The following is a 21,852-nucleotide window of genomic DNA, read 5'->3' as shown; positions in this document are numbered from 1 at the left end:
TATTTACATAAAATGTAGTAGTTTATATGTTTGAAAATTTATGGTTATTAATTTTGCAAAAAAAGTACTTCATTGAACTTTTATAATTAGGTCATTCAATACTTCATAATTGTAATTTTTCATTTCTCCCCCCCCTTCTCGAAACTCCAAAATGTCGGTAGTAAGTCCATAAAAGTTTCAGGGAATTTTTTGGGGTCCCACAAACACCCCTGATGTATGAGAGTTGCCCAAAATCAATGTGTTTTGTGCGATATCCCGATCATCTGTTTATGGCCCATTCTTCTTTGATGGAAACATAGTTAACGGTCAGCAGTATCTCGCTATGTTACAAAAGTGGTTGTTTGAGGCTGCACAAAGACAACTTCATTTTTCAACAAGACGTTCCCCACCCCATTGATGTCGCAAGTGTGTGATTATCTAAATGAAACTCTACCAAATGTTTGGATTGGTTGTCAAGGAGCTGATGACTTGCATGTCTCAGCTGGCCTCCACGGTCACTGGATTTGACACCCTGTGACTTGGGTTGTGTTCCTGTGGGGTTTCATTAAAGACAACGTTTATGTACTACCACTCCCACAGAACTGGAAGACGTGAAGAACCAGATCCATACTGTCATAACATCAGTGACGACGGACATGTTTGCCCGAGTATGAGAGTAATTTTAGCATCAATGTGATATTGTTTGTGTCGCTGATGGAGGACATATTGAACATCTGTAATCTGACTTCAGAGGGGTTCTTACATATGTGTGTAAAGTTTCATATTCATATGTCATACAGTTTAGTAAATATATGCATTTGAAATACGTATATTCTTTTTGAAACACGCTGTATATTGATTTTGTAAAACTTAGAAATTTTTTATTAACAAACTCTACAATTTGAAAACGAGCAGTGGCAGTACCTCTAGAAATAAAGCAGATTTTTATCTCCAGAATGCGAGACTGTTGTCACTCGAAAAAATGAAGGTGAAAATTAGTGTTTTCAGAGTTGTTAATTAATATCTAATTAATTTAATTATGTGAATTATTAGTCATCGCAAAAATAATTGTTTCATGTTTATATTTATTACAATTAATATTTTCAAACTGATGTCCAAACTCGAAAAAAGCATGAGTATTTTAAGAAGTTTATTAGTATTGATATTAACCCTCAAATTGGTGCTGAGTAGTAATCTGTTGAGCATAATTCATTTGCATTGTAATTCAGTGCAGTTATAATTATAAATCTTGAAATTACAATGTATTTATAATTTAAATTATTTGTAATTGCATCATTAATCAGAAAATTTTGGAATCATTTCCATAAAGGCAGTGTTTGCTTTTCAAAGCTGAATTTCACTATTTGTAGTCAGCAACTGTATGTGAATATGGCTGTTGAGCAGTATTATCACCCATATTCATGTGATTGTTAGACGCATAAATAATTTCATTTTATGTAATAAAATAATGAGTAATAAATGTAGATTCATTGCCTGTGAGATATATCTATAGGTTATAAAAATTTAATGTTCACTCTCATCTAATTTTAATTATATCTTTCTTTTCATTCCTTTATTTAAAAAAATAAAAAAAAATATTTTTCTATTTATTTAAAGCATGAGAGAGTGAACTCCAAGTCCAGATAATGGCATAATTATGAAGAAATGTATCTGTTCTCATAATTCTGAATGTCTGATGAAACTAAGGGAGTAAGATATTTTACAGGATGAGGCAGTGAACATGAATCAGAAAGATGTGATAGAGTGCTTTTATCGGTTCAAATATTAATTTGCTCAAAAAGAGTATTCACTGTGCAGAGACCATAAATCCAAGTCCTATTTTCATTAATAGAACAAAATCTGCTTTAATAATATTTTAAATGTTATTTTATTATATTTTCACTTTCTGACTGCTGTATAAAAGTAATTATTATGTTTCAGCAAAATTTTCATGAATTTGCTCACTTCTTGTATGATCTGTACGGAGGGGATTTTATTGCAGTCGTCTGGAAAAAATCAGCTTTCATGCCTAGAAGCTTTACAGTAAGTCACTATAGATTGTATTTCATATCTGTATTATTTCCTATGTAAGTTAGTACAACTGTAGTGTGAGAATTAATTCTGAGAATATCAAATGAATGTATAATTTTTATGAACATACATTTACAAAATTTAATAGTGAGTCTAATATGAAATATCTTCTGTCTTTGATTTGATGGCTTTTCACGTATCTCTTGTACTTGTTCATCATAAAAGCAAACTCAGATGATATTTGAAGTTAAGAAATTTTTTGACTTTTTTGGCCAGTCTTGCATTTGCTATTGACCAAAGATTGTCAGTTGTTTTGAGGTCAGGTAAGTTTCCTTGCCATAAAAGGACACATAGTTGATGCTTCTGAAAAGCACTCACAACTTTTTTAGAATTATAACTTGGCGCAAAATCTTGTTGCAGAATTCTATTTGCATCGAGCCATGGATTTTTTGGTGTTGGAACAAGTCTCTTCTCCATAATTTCAACATTTTTTTCTGAATTCTTCTTAGCAGTAGTAATGTAATTGCTGTGCCAAATTACACAAAATGTTAAAAAAAACTGCCAATTTTGCACCAAACCCTAATGTCAAACTTGGATTCATTTAAATTTTATTTCAAACTGTCCAACAAAAACTGGAGTCGGAGTCGACCTGTTTTTAGCGACTCCAGCTCCGACTCCTTTTACCCCAAAATCTGCCCGACTCAGATTCCAACTCCACAGCCCTGATAATAACACAGAACACTTGTTTTCTGCACCCCCATTTGTGACTGTAGTTCAAGTCAGCCTTCATTTGTGCACTTTTCAGGTGTGAAACAAAATTGAAGTGGGAAAAACAATTAGAGAACTCGACCATTTGCCACAGCTACCATGGTTACAAAGCAAACTAAACAGGGAGAAAATTACTTTGATTTGTCTAACAGGCTAAAATCAAGTAACATGCAAAAAAATAATAAATATTTGTAAAAATTTTTTTTCTTTTTTTACTTCCCGTCTTTCAGTACATAAAATTTGTTTCATAAATTTTATTCAATGCGCTCTTTATTCAGTGTTGATGGACTGTAACACTGAAATCAAGCTGCTGTCCAATTTCCACTATGCTATTAGTGACCTTTTACAAACTGAGTTTCAAAACCAATGAATCATATGTATGATATGTTTCCATACTGCCCCAATACTGCTTAATCCATATCATGCTTTGCCTATGCTGTGTCCTTCTTCATTAGGAGGACAAATATTTTTGTAAGTATGAAAAGAGCTCAACCATATTTATGATTAAATTAATGACAAAATGGAATAATTAATGGACAAAGTAAAGGACAAAGTGTAGTGTTTTCATCTGTCAAGGAAAACATGATAAAATTAAAACTGTAGAATATTGAAAGCTTTGGGAAGAATTAAATTGGTGTTAATGTCATTGATTAAGGAAGGTAAACATTTATGAATGTGGAAGGCTTGTAAATTGAGTTCGCCAGGTAAAGAAGACAAATTTTTGCAGTTAAAATTATAGTTGAATTGATGAATGAATTTTCTTGAAGAATTTCACATTCATAAAAATTCATCTTCTTTAATGAAGTTCGATCCATTTATTTCTAATATATTAGCTTTTTCTTATTTCATCATTCTCATTTTATCCAACCCCTGATTTCGCTATAAATACGGTTGCTGCTTCTCATACCTCAGCAAAAATCCTTAAAATGGATACAGTTTTATTTGAAATCTATGTAAATCTAAGGTTGTTAACTGTTATTTTGTAAGATATTGGCTAACTTATATTTCACGCCCCCCACCCCACCCCACCATTATGTTATCAGTTTTTTATTTGTTTGATACCAGTGATTCTGGATGAATATGAAAATTTTGATATTTTAGCTTCAACTGAGCCCGATGATGAACTGTGAAATATGGTTTATGAATTAGTAAACACCAACAAACCAAGTCATTAGCTCAATAATCTTCTTAAGAATAAACAAAATCATTTAAAATTTTAAACAATTTAAATGTTCCTTGACAGATGAAAACACTACACTTTGTAACAAATATGGAAGTTTTACAAAATGATATAGTTTCATAAAAGCTTTTTAATTGCTTAAGACAAATGTTTAATGCTGAAAGCCAAACAAAATTCATGTTTAAATTCTAAGAATATCAATTTTTGATTTGTACAGTACAAAGTCCGTAATACGGACGTCAATTATCCGGAATGATCTATAATCTGGACCTCAAAGCCACAAACTTACGCATGCGCGTTTAATGTGTGTGTGCGCTACGCATGCACCTAAAGCATTTACCCATGCGTGCTTCCAATAGTGAAGAAAGTGACAGAAAGGTTATTGAAAACGAAAAAAATTTCAAATGACAAGTTAGTCGGTATTCTTGACACAGCAATTACAGGACTTGAACAGTGGAACTTTGTAACTGAACAAGAAATTATGTCTGTTTATAGAAGAGAGAATTAAAGAGAAAGTATTAGTACCAAAAACGAAGCAACTTAAACAACTTACATTGAAAGAAATGTTTAATAAAGTAAACAAATAAATATTAAGGTTTATATATATATATATATATATATATATATATATATATATATATCCTTTAGATCATAATTGCTCTTTATTTCATAAATTATGGTTTCATATTTTTAATTGTATAATTTCTGCATGCCATCGTACGAGATTTAAATTGATGATCTATAATCTGGGAAAACCCCTAATTAAGAATCGCCAAAGTCCCGACGAATCCGGATTACGGACTTTGTACTGTATTAGTAAGTGTCCATAATCAAAATACCCAAGTTTTATTTTTGATCCTCCTAAATGTTAGTTTTTAAATTTATTGCTCTAATTTGCATAATTTAAGAACTATATTTCTATAAATTGCTACGTTTTGTTATTTGTAAATTGCTAAGTTTGTTTAATTATCTGAGCGAAAAATGCTATTTGCAAACACATCACTGTTAGTAATGTAGTAGCACATTTTTCCAAGCGGATAGTTTAACATACTATGAACCATTGACTATAAATTGAGTCTCATCAGGGAGGAAAGGACATTTTCACATTCCATACTGAATATTCCCCTCCCTAAAAAAAATATTAATTAATTTTCTTCTGAGTTGTCAAAAATTATTTTTTGAACTGTAAAACTATAAACATGGGCTATTTGTAAATTAAAACTATTAAGATAATGATTTGTTTTAATTTCAGCTGGTCGTTTTATGTTTTCTATTGTATTATATATGATTTTTGAACCCATGATACTAGTATTTTGAGAAGCTGTCACTTTTAAGCTGTAAATTTAAATTATCTTGCTAATGGAGAATCTGTATAGCTCAAAGCTGTTAAAAAATCATTAAGAAAAATGAATGAATAAAAATTATTCAAAGGTTTATTAAAGCTTTTTGAAAGGATTTGCTTAGAAATAACTTATTGTTTATAGCAAAATTATGTATTTGGAAACCCCGCTCCCTCCAATACACACTTAACTTTTTTAAATGGTCTCCTCTTGCATTATTTTCTCAGAAACTTATTTCCCATGCAACAGCAGAAGGGGTGTACTTCGAGTCATGATAATTTTTATTAAAATTAGCTGACAAAGAATTAAATTGTTTTTCAATTTCATGATATAAGGTTAATTATGTCATGTACAAAAATTATTTGAAGAATATTCCTCTTAATGTAAAGTTATTTTTCTTATCGAGATGTAGTTATTTTGCAAATTTCTCATTATGATTTTCTAGTTAGTGTACAAATAAAAATTTTACTTCTCACTATTGAAACAAAATTTCTTAAAATTAAATACTTAATATATTGTTAATTAAATGTTTTAGTTGTGCTCTTTAAAACTAATCAATTTTAATTTTATAGGTATCACATGTAAACAACAGAACTGTACATCAGGATGGAGTTTCTATCATGCCTGATGTCGAAGCAATACTCGAAGATTTTCGTTTACTAGGATCGGGACTAGTTAAAGAAATCGTTAAACAAACTGAAAAGTGGCAAATTCCATGAAATAAGTGTCAGCATTTATGATGTAAATAATAGTAAAATGGCTATGTACATTAAAATAAACTATTTTTATTACATTAATAAATTTATAAAAATTAAATTTGTATAAACAGTACTGGTAAGATTTGGAGAAAAGATTTTGATTTTGCATCATGGATATAGATTATTTAATGGTACAGCAGTATTTAGTGGTATTGTACCATACACCAGTGATGGAAAATTCTCATGTGAAAAAGAAAAAGGATATTTTTGTGTGAGAATACTCTGCCCAAAGTCGAGCAGCTTAATTATATACTTTTATTAGATTCCCCCTCATTTCATTTCATCATTTGGCATCACAGACCAATTCAATCTGTACAATATCTGTGACGCCCTCTTTAGTTAATAACCATACCGAATAAGGATCATTAGAATTCATTATTGAAATAAATTTATTAAAATCATATTTATTACTGTCGAACAAGGTAAAAGTCTATGTAGCAGACCCATACCTAGAAGTTTAAAGTTTCGAATAATTTTGATTCATAATAATGCATGTAAATATCAGCAACGATGGGACTAAGAGGACTTCCCATGGCTAATCCCTCAGTTTCCTTGTAATACTCATTTTGAAAAACAAAATGTGTTTGTTTCAAACAAAGTTTAATAAGGGAAATTAGCTCATCAATTTCGATGCAGTAAAAATGAAATTCGCAAAGTCTGCTTTCTAGCCATCTTAATCCACCTTCCACTGAAACATTAGTGAATAATGATTTTACATCAAAAGAAACCATGATTAAATTTTAGGAGAAATGCTTTTAACTTTTTTTATAAACTCTATTGAATTTTTTAAGGTGTAAATGTTATTATCTAATAAAGTTGAAAATCTAGAAACTAATTATTTAGTTAATGGGTATGAGGTAGTGCCTAAATTTGATACAATTGGCGGAAATAAAGTAATACCACTTTTATGAATTTTGGGAAGAGCATATAATCTGGCACAATTTGCAGCAGATGGAATAAGCCATTGTTTTAAGTGGGTCTGAAGTATTTGTGAAGATTAGATTGCAGTTTTATTTTTGAGAGGTCCGAAGGCGAAGGGTCTTTAGGTCCTTCATTTAAAAGTTTGGTTATGCCATTGATGTAAGTGTCCTTTTCCATGATGTCTATTTGACCTTTTTTCTCGGCCTTTGAAATGGTAATGTCCGTGTTAGAATGAATTTCGTGCATTGTAGCTCTTTCTCTTGCTTTTAAATTTGGTTTCAAGGGCTTACTATTGAATGTCACATTATTGCTGATAAGATGTCTAATCAATGGTTTTGTGTATCTGAAACTTTAATTAATTTGAAAGATTTTTCCATAAGAGCCAAAATCTTTGGAATTGAAGGTTGTGAGAAGTTAAAATTATATTTTAGAATTTGCTGTTGCTCTTCTTATAAACTAACACTAGAAATATTAACTATTGGCTTAATGTTTACAATGGGAAATTCGCTCTTGATCAAGAACTAAATTATTTAAAAGCAGCTGCTATTCACGGCCTTTTCACCCAACGTTATTAACCAAGTAATTAAAAAATTCTTATCTCAACATATCAATAGGCACACTTTTGTTTTAGGATATTATAAGAATTCTGTTGTCGTTCCTTTCTTTCCATTGATTAGCTATGAAACTGCACATATTTTACAGGAATTTACCTTTTGGGGCATTTTTTTCTCCTATCAATAAAATTCATAGTTCCATACTTAAGGACCCCATTCCAGATATGAATTTTTGATTCCTGGGGTATTTGCAGGATTGCTTGACAGTGTGGTTTAATTTATATTGTCAAACTAAGAAAGAGCTAAATTAAGAGACTAAGAGAGCCTTAAAATTTTGCATTAAAAAACATGAGGCACATGTTAGGAAAAAGCAAACACAGCCAAAATTATTCAAAAAACATCTTCCATTGCTGAATTAGACTTTCTAGAGGTGTTTCACATTTGAAAAAAATCTTTCTGTCCTAGTTAACAATTCTAATTCCAATCCATCTTACCTTCAACCTTTAAGGAAATTATGTTTTATAGTTTTCTTGTTTCATAAATAGATGGTGCCAGTACCTTAACTTCTGTCCACCCGTTCTTATCTTATCTTGCTCATTTGCACTTAAGCAGTTGAGGTAGATGGTTCTGTAATTCAAGCATTGAAACTAGAGCTGCAAAATTTACAAATATTACACTGCTTGTTGTTGTTTGCCTTCTCCAATAAGTGACTTCATGAGTTCTAAATCACCTTCTATTGTGCTTAAATTAAAAATTTATGAACATTGTAACACACACACCAAATGCTGAAAAAGAAACTTGCGTCAAAAGAATCAAAACATGAAGCACAAGGTATTCGCACAGCAAATGAATTATGCACACAAAGTGCGAGTGTCTACATCCAAAGTAAACAAGCAAGTGACATTGTCTAGCTGTTTTTGTGGGAATTTACCATTATGCATGCATACTGGAGCCAAATGCACTGAAAGTTATTACAATGCCCACACATCATTTGTAATTATTAATATTAACCAGTAAATGTGATAAATTATTCACTTTAACTGGCTTAGTTGGTTATTATTAATAATAACTGATTAATCACATTTAATGTATCATAAATGCATATATGAATAAAGGGTTTAAGCTGTGTGTTACCATTTTATCCTTACCATTATAGATCAGATTTGGGATGAATAGTGTACTAGAATTAGAAAGCTGTTCTAGTTATTATGCTAATATAATACTTATTATGAAGGTTTTGAGAAATACTAATAAGATGAATTTGAAATGATTTACTTTGCTATGTTGATGGGTAGTACATTTATATGATACAGAAAATTAATGAAAAATCTTGGGTGTACTTAATTGATAACTTCTGATTTTTATTTATACCAAGTAAAAAAACCTTAAGTGAAAACAATTAATTCCTCATGTGATGCCTGTATCAGCACATTTTCTAAGCCACCATATGAAAGTAATGATATGTAAATATAAAAAGTGCACTTTGCACAAGCTGACCCAAGAGGGTAATTTTTCTTTCTTTTGAAGAAGAGGGACCTGTGTCTGATCACCCTTGAAATCAATAGACTTTCATTCAAAATCTGCATAAAATTAACCCCCCCCCCCAAGGTTTTTAAATTTAGTGGTAATTTGTTGCTTCCGTTGTGGAAAATATGTTTGAAAATTTTTGACAATGTTAAATGTGGCATGCTCAACTACGAACAATATTTTTGAAACGTAGAAAGTTCTGGGAGTCCATCTGTTCTACCAATATCATGTCATTTGTAGATTGACAAATGTAGAACATTTCTAGGGTAATTAAATGGAACCATGTGGAACAAGCCGAAATCATTTACAAAAAATTCCACAATATTTCTAGATGGAATGTCAGCACAATGACAGATAATTAAGAGCTGCAATATTTGTGTTCTTTAACATGGCAGCAATTACATATAAGCCATACAATATCATAGCTAATGCTCAGCATTGCTTAGCATGGTGTCAAGCTAGATGTAACTGAAGCTTGGAATGATGGGGATAATTAATGTCGGATGACAAATCCCACCATGCTGTTTCGATGCATACAATGCTAGGTGACAAGTATTTACAAAAGTGTATTTCTTTTCAAGTTTTGTAGAGGGTCATCACAGTATAGTCTAATTCCTTAAGGTTTGGTCTTTGCTCCTTGAGTTCCTTTAGAAAGTCTGCTATGAAGGCATCTCTCCTCTTAGACTCCTATGTGTGCTTTGCCATAATCAAACTTAAGACTCCTGCCTCCTGTGATGGGAATTATGAAAAACAGAGGCCTATTTTAATATTTTAGACAATTTAGCATTACAGTATGATGTGTTTCCTATTTCAGCACACCTGGGCTACTATACAAATGGCACACTCTGTTTCACAGCATTTTTTTTTTCTTTTGGTTATGAGCATTGAACTGCCTAGATGATAGAGTGGTTAGTAACGCTGATTTTCGTACCAATGGGCCCAGGTTCGAGTGCTGGAAAAGGCATAGATGTTTGTAAGTGTATAGTGTCTGTGCTGCAAGGGGGCACTAGAAGTACATGGTGAGCTGTCCTCTCGAGTAATTGGTGGGAGACCCTTGAATCAACTCATGAGGCATTCTTCCTTAAAATTGGGGTGGAAACGTTTCAGTTAGCCAGGCCGAGCGATACCCAATATATACATATGAGAATGCACAGGTGTTGCTGGCCTTGCTTCAGCCGGTACCTCTTATAAATGCTATGGAAAATGTAGGTACAGAGTCCTAATCTCTGTAGAACATCTACAGCATGCAAGATGGCCAGCATAACTTTATAAGGGTACCTTTAATCTGTACATCCTTGTGCAAGTGCAATTTTCATTTGCAAATGTAAATCTTAATGCAAACAAAAATCAGACTAGGATGTACTGGCTGGCGAAAACGTTCAGTTCTAACTTGTGCAAGAAAAATCACAGGATCTGGAAAAAATACTAAATTTATATTTGCTTTTGTTTCTCTTTTTTCAAGCCATCTTATTTTAATAGATAAACTTTTAATTTAGTAAAACTGTGAAATGCAATGTGGCTGAAAAATATCAAAAATCGCCTCATTGTAAATATCGCATATATACATTTTAATTATTTCATATTCAATATATAAATAGCTGTTTCATCTATTTAACTTGTTAATTGCATACAATAAAAATGATGAATAGCTTTTCGAATAGAGTCGTTACTGTCATTTCTGCCAAAGGAGGTGCCACTTTAACATAGTTAATAAAGCTATCTATCTGGTGGTGGGGTATAGCTGAACATAGCAACATAAACTGTTCATCTTACCTCATGTTATGATATGTTGTACTGCAAGAAATAACTTTGCAAGCAAGTCAAATCTGCTTCTTTAGGTTAGCCTATATTTAAGGGTGCCCCTAGGATTATTGCCATTTATGGTAACCTGAGTAGTTGAATGTTACGGAAACCCTATTATGACGTAATTGGTTGCATGATTGTGGTGAATTTGACCAATGGGAAAAGATTTTTAAGTGCTTGTCTGTGTGTTAAATGTTAGTTAGGAAGTACGTTGCATGCTATGTGCTTTTTATCATAAAATGCTATGGAAAATGTAGGTACAGAGTCCTAATCTCTGTAGAACATCTACAGCATGCAAGATGGCCAGCATAACTTTATAAGGGTACCTTTAATCTGTACATCCTTGTGCAAGTGCAATTTTCATTTGCAAATGTAAATCTTAATGCAAACAAAAATCAGACTAGGATGTACTGGCTGGCGAAAACGTTCAGTTCTAACTTGTGCAAGAAAAATCACAGGATCTGGAAAAAATACTAAATTTATATTTGCTTTTGTTTCTCTTTTTTCAAGCCATCTTATTTTAATAGATAAACTTTTAATTTAGTAAAACTGTGAAATGCAATGTGGCTGAAAAATATCAAAAATCGCCTCATTGTAAATATCGCATATATACATTTTAATTATTTCATATTCAATATATAAATAGCTGTTTCATCTATTTAATTTGATGATGGTAGTTAACTGAGGGATTCGTGGTATAGAACAAAAGCGTGGAAAAGTGCGGGGTTTTTTTTTTTTTTTTTTTTTTTTTTTTTTTTTTTTGAATGATTGAGGACAGAAAAAAACTGTTGGATGGAATTCAACAGAATTATAAGTGTCCTGTTTGTATGAAGGAAATGCATATGGTCAAATTTAAAGATCATTCAGACGGGTTTGTAGCAAGAAAGGCTCAAATGCTCACCATATAAAGCATTCCATTAGAAAGGGATCACGGTTTGAGAAAAGTTTTTGGATGCTGTTAAGGAATTTCTGCTGTGCCACAGACTGAAGACAGAAATTTCTAAATAAGGTAAGTGGATATTTCTTTTGTGTAGTGCTTAGATTATATAAGATGAATTCCCTTTTTTATGTTATTTCATTGTTTGATTTAAAATGTAGTTTATTGAGATTATATATTTCTTATTTGGATCTAGTGTAGGATTGGGCACCTTTGACTTTTTAACTGAAAATAGATTGATGTGTACATGAACAAAGAGAGTGTGCGATACCGAGTTTGCACAATTCTTTGATTTTCTTTTTTTTTAAGTAAAAACAGGTTGATGTGTACATGGATACCGAGTTTGAGCAATTCTTAGACGTTATTTGGGATTTGTGTTTTTGCGTCAAAAATCGCCAAAGGGCACCCATTACCCTTCTTGGTATTAAAACAGCTGTACTATTGCTAAAATATATACTTAGGCTTAATGATTCGAGTATCAGAAAAAAATATCATCTACGAAATTAATTTCTTCTTTATTCTAATTAAAATGTAAGAACTTAAAGTATTCATTTTATTTTTAAAATATGTAACTGAAAATTTATTTAAGCATTTTTCTCCTTAAAAATGGTAATAAAACTATTACAAAAGTTTTAGAACTCTTTAATATTTGGTCTATGCTAATCTTTTTATAATCAGTTTATAAAAAGGAAGCTAAAATTCATTAGAATTATTTAATATTTGATTATTATACAACATATATTTTCCTTATATATAATAGTCATATATATAATTAATTTCAATGTATGATGGGCTGTTTAAAAAAATCTCAAAATTCATGAGATCCAGGAATAAGAAATGCAACTTTGCACGTGGATGGATAGCACATGATAGATACAGATGCCGAAATATATTGCCAATAAAAAGTTCTGCTACATATCATTTAAATAAAAGTACGAAATCAACAGCTTAAAGCTGCAAATCTGCATATGGCTCATGATCCACAGGAGCCATCTATGCTTTGCTATGAAAATCTTTATTAATTTTCAAACACTGTGTTCCTTCTCATGAAAATAATCACTTCTATTTAATTCTATTTTTTGTTAGTCTGTTTTCTGATTTCATTCTGAATCCTTACGTCCACTAGTATGGCAAATATGAAGGCATGGATGTACATTCTCTGTCCCCTCATAGGAGGTAACATAGCCGCCTATTAGGTGCCACCACTTCTGGCCTTAGGAGTGGCCAATGCTGAAAAAAAGGCAAGTGCCTTTCATTTGATTAAAAAAAAAATCTTTATAGAAAAAGATGATCCAGTATCACCCATTAAAGATAGGTTTACTTATCTGAACAACTTATTTTAAACAAGTCTGAATAATAATACATATGAAAAAGTAGGTCACTCTTATCATCCAATAATTTTTAGCTAGATATAAATACCAATTTTGTTAATATCTGCATTAAAAAAAATTCTAGTATATTTCTAAAATCTATTAACATAAAAATACTTCTATGTCTATATATATCATCTTCAGATGCACTGCATTACACATTGTAATAGAATTTATCTTTCCTTACCTTCCCCCCCCCCAAAAAAAAATCAGTATTGATTATATCAACTTCAAATATTTAGATTCTAAATTCCCAAGAATTTGTTATTTTAAAAATGTAAGTATACAGATCTCCCTTCTTTAAAATTCAATTCTGGATTTTCTTGTACTATTTTAAAATATAGCAGATTTTAAATGTTAAATGTGAAAAATATCTTTTACTTCGGAAAACTCATTTAATGTTAAATTCAAAAGAAAAATTTGTGCTTGTAAGGTGTCATGCTTACTAAGTGTCATACTACTTAATATGAATCCTAAGGTAGAAAGTTCATCAAAAAATGCAGTTTTACAAAATGTTATAATAAAATGAAATATAATAATCAAAATTTACAGAAAATAAGTCATTTATGAGTAAAGCTGTTCTTATCAAGATATTATTTAAAAGAATTTCAAAAAAATACCAGATGTTTAGTTCATTTAAAGTAATGTTAAAATAAATATAAATAACATTACCTTTCTTATTCTCTTAATGCAGAATACAATTTCTTCTCTCACCATAGTTATTAGCTTTGTGTGTATTACACTGTACAATGCAAAAAATGTAAAAATACACTTTTGACATTCAATACTAGATTTCATTTCTAAAGAATATAGAATTTTTTAATATTTCCTTATTGATAACGTACATTTTAAACTTCTTTATATACTAATATCAAAAATAATTTATATATTTTTAACACAAATTGGCAAAAAAGCTATAATAAAATATATTCTCTCTTCAACAATCCACAAACAATGTCTCTTATAAAAGTTTTTTTTTTTTTTTTAATTACTTATTTAAGCTATATCAAGACATTTGATTAGCAACAAAAATATTCTTGGCACTTAGCATTTAAGTAAATTCATGTTTATTTTATATAATGTGGGAAAATAAGTAGAAATTCAAAGTTACTGAATATTTTTTTAAAGTTCATGCTTTTTATACAATTCTATAACCTCCTTCACATCTTCTGGCGAGCCTAAAAATATGGGACTGCGCTGATGAATTGATTCAGGTACAATATCCAGAATTGGCATTTTTCCAGTAGTTGCTATGCCTCCAGCCTTTTCAATCAAGTATGCCATTGGATTGCATTCATACATCAAACGAAGCTTTCCTTTCGGAGATTCTTTTGTAGCAGGATACATAAAAATCCCACCATACTTTAAAGTTCGGTGCACGTCAGCCACCATGGATCCAATGTAACGAGCTCCATAAGGTTTACCAGAAGCAGGATTTTTTTTGCTGTTTACGTACTCCGTGACCGCTTTATCCCAGAGGGCAGCATAACCTTCATTTGTGCTGTAAATTTTACCCCTAGGTTTGATTCTGATATCTGGATCTGTAAGCACAAATTCACCAATTGAGGGATCAAGCATAAACCCATTTACTTGCCCTCCAAGAGACAATACCAGCATGGTAGCACTACCATATAGACCATATCCTGCCGCCACTATGTTACGACCACTCTGCAAGGCATCTTTAGGTGATGGAGGATCAGTTGAGGTGCGGCGGTACACAGCAAAAATTGACCCAATGGACACTAAACAATCAATATTGGAAGATCCATCAAGTGGATCAAAACACACAATATATTTTCCTTGCCTCTCTGTTTCCACTTCGATGACATTCTCGTTTTCTTCTGAAACTAGTAAGCAAGTACCATACGATGATTTCAACATGTTTATAAACAACTCATTAGCCAAGACATCTAGCTTTTTCACCTCCTCACCTTGAACGTTGGTTTCACCTGCCATACCATATAGCTTCGCAATGCCGGCTTTTCTGACAGCCGAAGAAATAGCTTTAATGGCTGTGGTTATATTATTCAAAAGTTGAGTTAGGTCACCTGTGGCATGTGGCACTTTCCTTTGCTCAGCCAAAACATACCGAGTCAGGGTCATGCAATCGGTATCGATACCTTGAGTAGTGCTAGACATTTTTAAAAACGACTGAACATCCAGAAAGCTCAAGCGACACAAAACCCTTCCACTACAGAGGAAGAACTTGGCGGAAATGATGGATTTACGATAAGCTTATCTCCGCCGCATCCGACCTTCCGCCTCGAAGTAAATAAATCTTACGGTTGCCAGATTCTCTTTTAACTTAATATATTCACGTATAAGCCGCCTGTCATTTTCTTCCTGGTAAGGATGATGCTAGACTTCCTAAATCTACAAAATATCTTCATCTATGCAGCTTTTCGAATCGGGGGGGGGGGAGAGAAAAGGCAAGCTTAGCAAGGTCAAACTAGTTTGACCTTGGCCGTAACCGGTTTCTCCCGTGCGCTGGCTTCAAGCAGCAATGCAAACTCTCTTTGCCAACACATCTTAACACAATCATTTACCGTTGGGGGAATTTCCTCGTAAATATTTTCTTTTTATCCAGAATTTCAATTTCGTTTTAAGCAAAATAAAACTTCACGGCTACTTTCTTTGTGTTAAGAATAATTTCAAACTGAATGAGCTGTTTTTACAAGTTTTCGTAGTTGCATTAACCAATTTTAAGGTAATCTTTCTCTGCTTGCCAAGTAACAAAAATTAAAATCAAGATTTGTGTTATTAATATTAAAATCGTGTACTCTTCCTTTTCCAGTCTTCCTTTCTCGTTCTGAGTATATTCTAAAATATAAAGTTTACAAATAGTGTTTTTATTTATTAATTCAATGCTAATTTTCATACAGTTGACGGGCGAAGGCTGCATTTTCAGTTGCTTCCGATTCTAGAAGTGATGTTGACACCTGGGTACCTAGGTCGAAGGCCCTATCCCATGTGGAACAGTTTACCTTTCCTAATTGTTGCAAATTAGAACTAAAAAGAGATTGTAGCTGACTGAATTTACAGAGATGTAATAATAATTAGATAACTGAACATGAGACATCACTCTACATTCGCAGAACAGAAAAAAACCAGTTCGAGCTGGTGATTTCGTTAGAAACATAGAATGACATAGGCAGTTACGAGTCAATTGGAGCGTTAGGTAATTACATAAACAGGAGAGAGGGAAGCAACATCGCATAAGTGAGATATAAAAGCAAATAACGTATAGATACATAGGTATAACATAATATAGTTCTTCAGTATTTAGTTGTTGAGAACAGTCATTAGCCTATTACTATTTGCTAAATCATTGTAATCTTAAGAACAGATTTTTAATAACGGGGTTGTTTATAGACCTTTCATGGACACTTTTTGCAAGAAAATAGTAATGATTCCTGAGCTGTGCAATATTTAGTTCTTCGTGGATCCGGTTATTGAAGGCACCACGGGACATCTACAATCTGCCGTCTGTGACCTTTTTCTATTATTTTAAAGCATACGCCCGGACTGGATATGCATAGCAAAGCGTGAGACGCAATATGGATTTGTAAATGAGTAAGTTGTTGTCTATAGATAGATTCGCGGTTGGTGTTTTCCGGTTTCTGGAATTGTGGACAGAGATTTGTGTTGAGTACTCATAGTGTTTACTTGATCTATTTACATTAGTTCTGTTCGTTTTTTCATGCTTTCAATAGACCAACTTCAGCGCGATAGGTCTCTGCTGCCATTTCAAGAAAATCACCACAAAGGTTTCTCTTCCCAGTTCGCTTCATTTTAACATGGCGAACATTCGAATACATCAAAATGCGATGTTAGGTCTGAAGTTTTATGCTCTTAAAAGTTCCCATTTTTTACTGAATACACATTTTGTAACATTTTGTAAAGAATTATTTTCAGAATATTGCTATTAATACAATTATTAGTACTTTCTTTACTCACATTAATCAGTTATTATCATAACTGTATTTGATGTTAGGCTAAGGTTTCCTATGTGTTTCAGCAGCGTCTCTAGCATGGCTTCTTAAGAATTAAATTGCATGGTTTCCATATGCGTCTCCACCGATTCAGCTATTCAATGCAATTCGTATCTAGCTCGTGTATACCATTCTTGACGCTTATAAATGATTATATATGAAAATTTAAATCAAGTACTAGTAATGAAAAAAATAATTGTTTTTATTTTTATCTTGATACTGCATTCGTTTAATTTCGTGTACATAATTTTTCCATATAATTTTTATTTATTCAAATTTCTAGCAATACTCGTTAAAAATGAAAAAGTAAAATCGATAAGTGATTCTTTTCGAAAAAAAAAGAAAAAGACGGAAGGGGAATTTGAAGGAGAATGAGAGGGTATTGCTAAAATAACCGATTGCAAAATTAACTAATCCAACTCCTACTGAAACAGTATCCTTGAAAAACAAATCTTCTAATAAAATTAGTAACACAACAACCTTGAGTTTGGCGTAGACTTAAGTCAAAATCTCAATTCATTTTGAAGGCAAACAGGTACAAGTCCCTCTTCATCAGGAGCGAAGAAATCTGCAAGACTGAAAAAGCAATTGGATCTTGGACCTAAACTTAGTCAACCATCGACCTTTACTTCCATAAATTAACATAGACCTTAAGGAAAGCTTAATTAAAAAAATCTTAAAATCCACAAGGTGTAAAACCTACGCATAGTGCGCTGTGTATAGAAGCAAAGTTTTGCAAGATCAAAAGGGAATCTACTTTTAGCTAGGCCAAAAATGGCGCATGGTAGGTTTGAGGAAAAGTGAGTTGGGCCGAGGCCCGAACCAACAAAGCTGAAGTCTGTAGCTCAGTGTATTTATCCCATCGGCGACTGTTTGTTCTGTAATAGTAGGGAAGTTAGTCTACTGCAAATTTCAGCATAAGTTCGACGGTTTTAAAAGCTATTAATAATTTTTCAGTGGTAGTTGGAGCTTAGTATTATTTTACAATCGCTTCTGATATATTTTGCAACCTAAGTAGCTGTTGACGTGGTTTGAGCAAAATATGCAGATCCCGTTCTCTTTTGGTTGTAATTCGCAGGTATTACTGGGGTAATTTTTGGTAAATTTGCAGCAAGGAATTTGCTTGTAGTAGTTTAATTGAGAGTGACCAAATTCCTGGCAATTAAAACATTGGATGGGTCTCTTTATGGGTGCATATTTTTCTATGAGTATATGAAAGTTTAAAACATTATTCAGTCTGCAAATGGCTTAGCCGTTTGCATTTCTGTGAAGTTCTAGCTGGTAAATCAGGAATTGTATTTTTTGCTGGTTTAGCTTTATGAGAATTGCTTGACTTTGATAATCGGGAAGTTCCGTCTATCTTAGTCGGTGAAAATTTCTTCTTCCGAAACAGTGCTGAGGATGTTTTTCAGCATGACCTTAAATGTTGATCAAAGTCGATTGGGTAAGTGTGAAAATTAATTTTGCCTTTTGGAGATTTTACTTGGCATTATTAAAATTGTCAATTGAATTTATGCGTAGGTAAATCTGTTTTTCATCTCTGCCTCAATATTCACTTTGCAAGTTTCCTGGATTATTTGATCAATCGGAATCCAGTCTTGTTTGGGTTCTGTAATGACGATACGCAGGATTTTGTTTGTTAATGCGGGTGTGTTGTTTTCCATTTCTTAAGAGTTTTCTTTCGAGTGTTCTGCGAGTATTTCATATTTGTTATTCTGGGGTATAAAAATATTCTATTTGCCATTAATCGTTGGTTTGCAGGTGCGTGTAGGGGTGATCCATTTTTCCTTGGGAATTTCATCTAAAAAAGTGTTCGGGCGCCATTGTACAATCATTAGGATTTTTGAAGGAGGAAATATTCTGGTAGGTAGTCTTTTCTAAGTCTTGACTCAATCGAGATGTTGTCTTAGGCTTGGACACGCTTTTTTATGACGTAAAATTGACTACGCCTCTTTTTAGGTTACAGTTATACTTTTAATTTATACTTTCATACAGACTGTTTATATGGCTACTGTTTGAAAAACGTAGCTTCATATTTGAACGACATTTAAGTAACACTAACGGGCTGCAGCCAAAGCAAAGTTTATAAATTCAATGTACTCCTGAAAAGCAAATGTATAAAAACATTTCAATTTGAATGAAATCTGTTCATTTTTTGCAAGCAACAGCCAATTCGTGAAATAATTTTTTATTGCCAAACCCGAGGCCCACCAGCGGCCGAGCGGTAAAGTCGCTGAACACTGGTAGTTCGGTCCGAGGTTCGAATCCCGCGAACGGGCTGGCTGCATGGGCGTTTTTGTGGTTTTCCCCATGTGTAACGTGTATACGAGCCAGTTTCCCTTAGAAAGTCCTCCACGAAGGCATCCCTCCCCTTAGGCAGATAGCCCTCGTGTGCTTTGCCATAATTAAATACACACACACCGCCAAACCCGGAATCAAAAACTTTTGACACTTCAGGCTAATATGTATGACGTCATGATTTAAATTTAATGTAATATAACAACATCTTCTCAATATCAATAAAAGAATTAAGTGGCAATAACATGACGTCACATGCAAATCGCGTGCTTTCTTCAACGTCAGAACCAACGACCTTATGTAACCTTGTATAATAGTAATATAGTTAATGTTTGACAAAACTATTTTTATTTCATATTTTGTAAAATTTGCAAATTTTTTATTATCAAATTCTACGATTTGAAAACGACCAGTAGCAACACTTTTCGAAATAAAGCATTTTTACTCCAACGCGCAAGACTGTTGCCACTTAGAAAAATGAGTGCGAAAATTAGTATTTTCAGAGTTTTTAAATTAATCTCGTCTGCTTAAAGTTGTACGAAGATATGAATAGTAGAAATGGCTTTCCATAAATTTTGGGAATCCGGAATAATATATGAAATGTTTGGCACTGCTATTTTCATTTCATATTTTGTAAAATTTATAAATTTTTTATTAACAAACTTTACGATTTGAAAGCGAGCAGCGGCAATACTTTTCGAAATAAGCAGATTTTATCTCCAGCGTGGGAGGCTGTTGCCACTCGGAAAAATGAGGGCGAAAAATAGCGTTTTCAGAATTTTCCAGAATCTCGGCTAATTAAAGTCTTACGAAGATGAGAATGGTCAAAATGGCTTCCCATTAAGTTTTGGAATCCGAGGATACTCTTTCGAAACTCAACTCCCCGCCGTTCTGGAGAAGAATAATGCCATAAACAAAGAGACAGACTCGCCTAGATTTTAATAGTACAGATTTCAACTGAGTTGAAACATTAGTTTTATAATGTTACTGCGAAAGATTATTTTTACTTAAATTTGCTTTTTTATTTGAATTTATTTTATTTAATTTTCTTTTTTATTTATTTAAATTTACTTTTTTGCATGTTCCGTGCTATTGTTACCATTTAATACACCGAGTTAACGCTCAAGTTATTCACAGCGAGTTGAAAGTATTATTAAGATTTACCAAACGATATAAAATATTGAAAGAATGATTTGAAATTTGTCAAAATCGCAGCTGCTGAAAATAATTCTTTAACTCAAAGAACTTACTGATAACTGATTAGTAGGTATAATGTGAGTTTCCTGCAGAATGAATGAAAATCTGAATTAGGATTTATTTTACCAACTGTAGCGAAAGGAGTAAACTGAAGTAAGTTTTATATATTATTTATTATTCGCGAATATGAGTGCTGTGCGCATTGTCGAGTTTGTGGAATTCTTTGATATATATATATATTTTAAAGTGAAAACAAATCGCTGTGTACATAAGGAAAAAGCAGTAATATATCATATTATGCTCAATGTTTAATATAGCGTTTGTGTGTTTTTAATTTGCACTGTCGTATCAATTGTAAATTTTCTTTTTAATCACCAATTTTTTATTTCAAATTCTGCTTTTAATTTTCTTAATGCGTTGATAATGTTTTCCGACTTATCATAAATATTGATAGTTTTTAAAAAGAGTAAGAAAATTATCATCTTTAACCCAATAAGTAACTTGTACTTTAATATTCTAACACATAGTGATGTCTACTGTAATTACACTTGCTGTTATATTTCAACTCGAGACATTGCATATTATTCCAAATTTCTAGTTTGTATTTTTCTTATCTTATTTCCTTTAAGCAAAAATTGAATTTTTACCGGTTATTGGTATATGGCTAGTAATATACGTAACAGTGGAATGAAAACTGCGTATAATGTTCATTTGCCGTAAAAAAAAAAAAAAAAAAAAAAAAAAACTCTTTTTTTAATTAAGGTCATAGCTTAAAATTTTTATGTAATAATAAATATTATCTTCTGTATAAGGGATTGTGGCGTTGTGTAGCAATAAAATCATTTGCGAAAACGATGCAGTTAAAATGTTCCATGATATGAAATAAATTTTAAAAATTTGCTTTCTTACCTTTTTAATAAATGTATAACTGAAATGTTCTATCATGTTAATTTAAAATAACTAATTTATTATGCTTATTTTCAGTAAAACCAAAGCTTAATTGCTAGAAATGTAAATTTAAGGTAAAGAGTTTAATGTTAATTTAGAATAATAAAAAAATTATTGTTAGTCCAAAAAGGATGTTAGTCCGGCATGGAATAGTCTGAAATGACATTTTGCGTCGAAGCGATGTATCAGTTTCCAAATTGTTACCACCAAATATTATCGCCGTCTATTACGTTTAAAGACATTAAATAA

The 21,852-nt window shown here is 32.1% G+C and overlaps 2 protein-coding genes across 2 annotated transcripts in view; one reads left to right on the top strand and one right to left on the bottom strand.

Annotated features, from left to right (window-relative positions):
• Mat89Ba (nucleolar protein 6 Mat89Ba) overlaps positions 1-8,651 on the top strand; it is a 121,806-nt gene extending 113,155 nt beyond the window's left edge. Inside the window, exons 22-23 of the mRNA XM_085812505.1 lie at positions 1,921-2,022; positions 5,871-8,651. Of these exons, the coding sequence (XP_085668631.1) occupies positions 1,921-2,022; positions 5,871-6,017 (249 nt within the window). The 3' untranslated portion in view covers positions 6,018-8,651. The remainder of the gene's footprint in view (positions 1-1,920; positions 2,023-5,870) is intronic.
• Positions 8,652-13,956: 5,305 nt separating this feature from the next.
• fbp (fructose-1,6-bisphosphatase) lies at positions 13,957-15,568 on the bottom strand. Its single transcript, XM_035358890.2, has one exon. The coding sequence runs from the start codon at positions 15,305-15,307 to the stop codon at positions 14,291-14,293; it is 1,017 nt and encodes a 338-aa protein (XP_035214781.1). The 5' UTR covers positions 15,308-15,568; the 3' UTR covers positions 13,957-14,290.
• Between the last annotated feature and the right edge of the window lie 6,284 nt (positions 15,569-21,852).

Source organism: Stegodyphus dumicola, chromosome 1, assembly GCF_044657685.1.
Source record: "Stegodyphus dumicola isolate Sdum_Otavi_A_Nest chromosome 1, ASM4465768v1".
NCBI classification, from domain to species: Eukaryota; Metazoa; Arthropoda; class Arachnida; order Araneae; family Eresidae; genus Stegodyphus; species Stegodyphus dumicola.
The sequence above is the reverse complement of the archived record's forward strand: the minus strand, read 5'-3'. Positions and strand labels throughout refer to the sequence as shown.

Excerpts from the sequence above, each read along its gene's own strand:
- fbp (XM_035358890.2), bottom strand. The coding sequence starts at position 15,307 with ATGTCTAGCACTACTCAAGGTATCGATACCGATTGCATGACCCTGACT.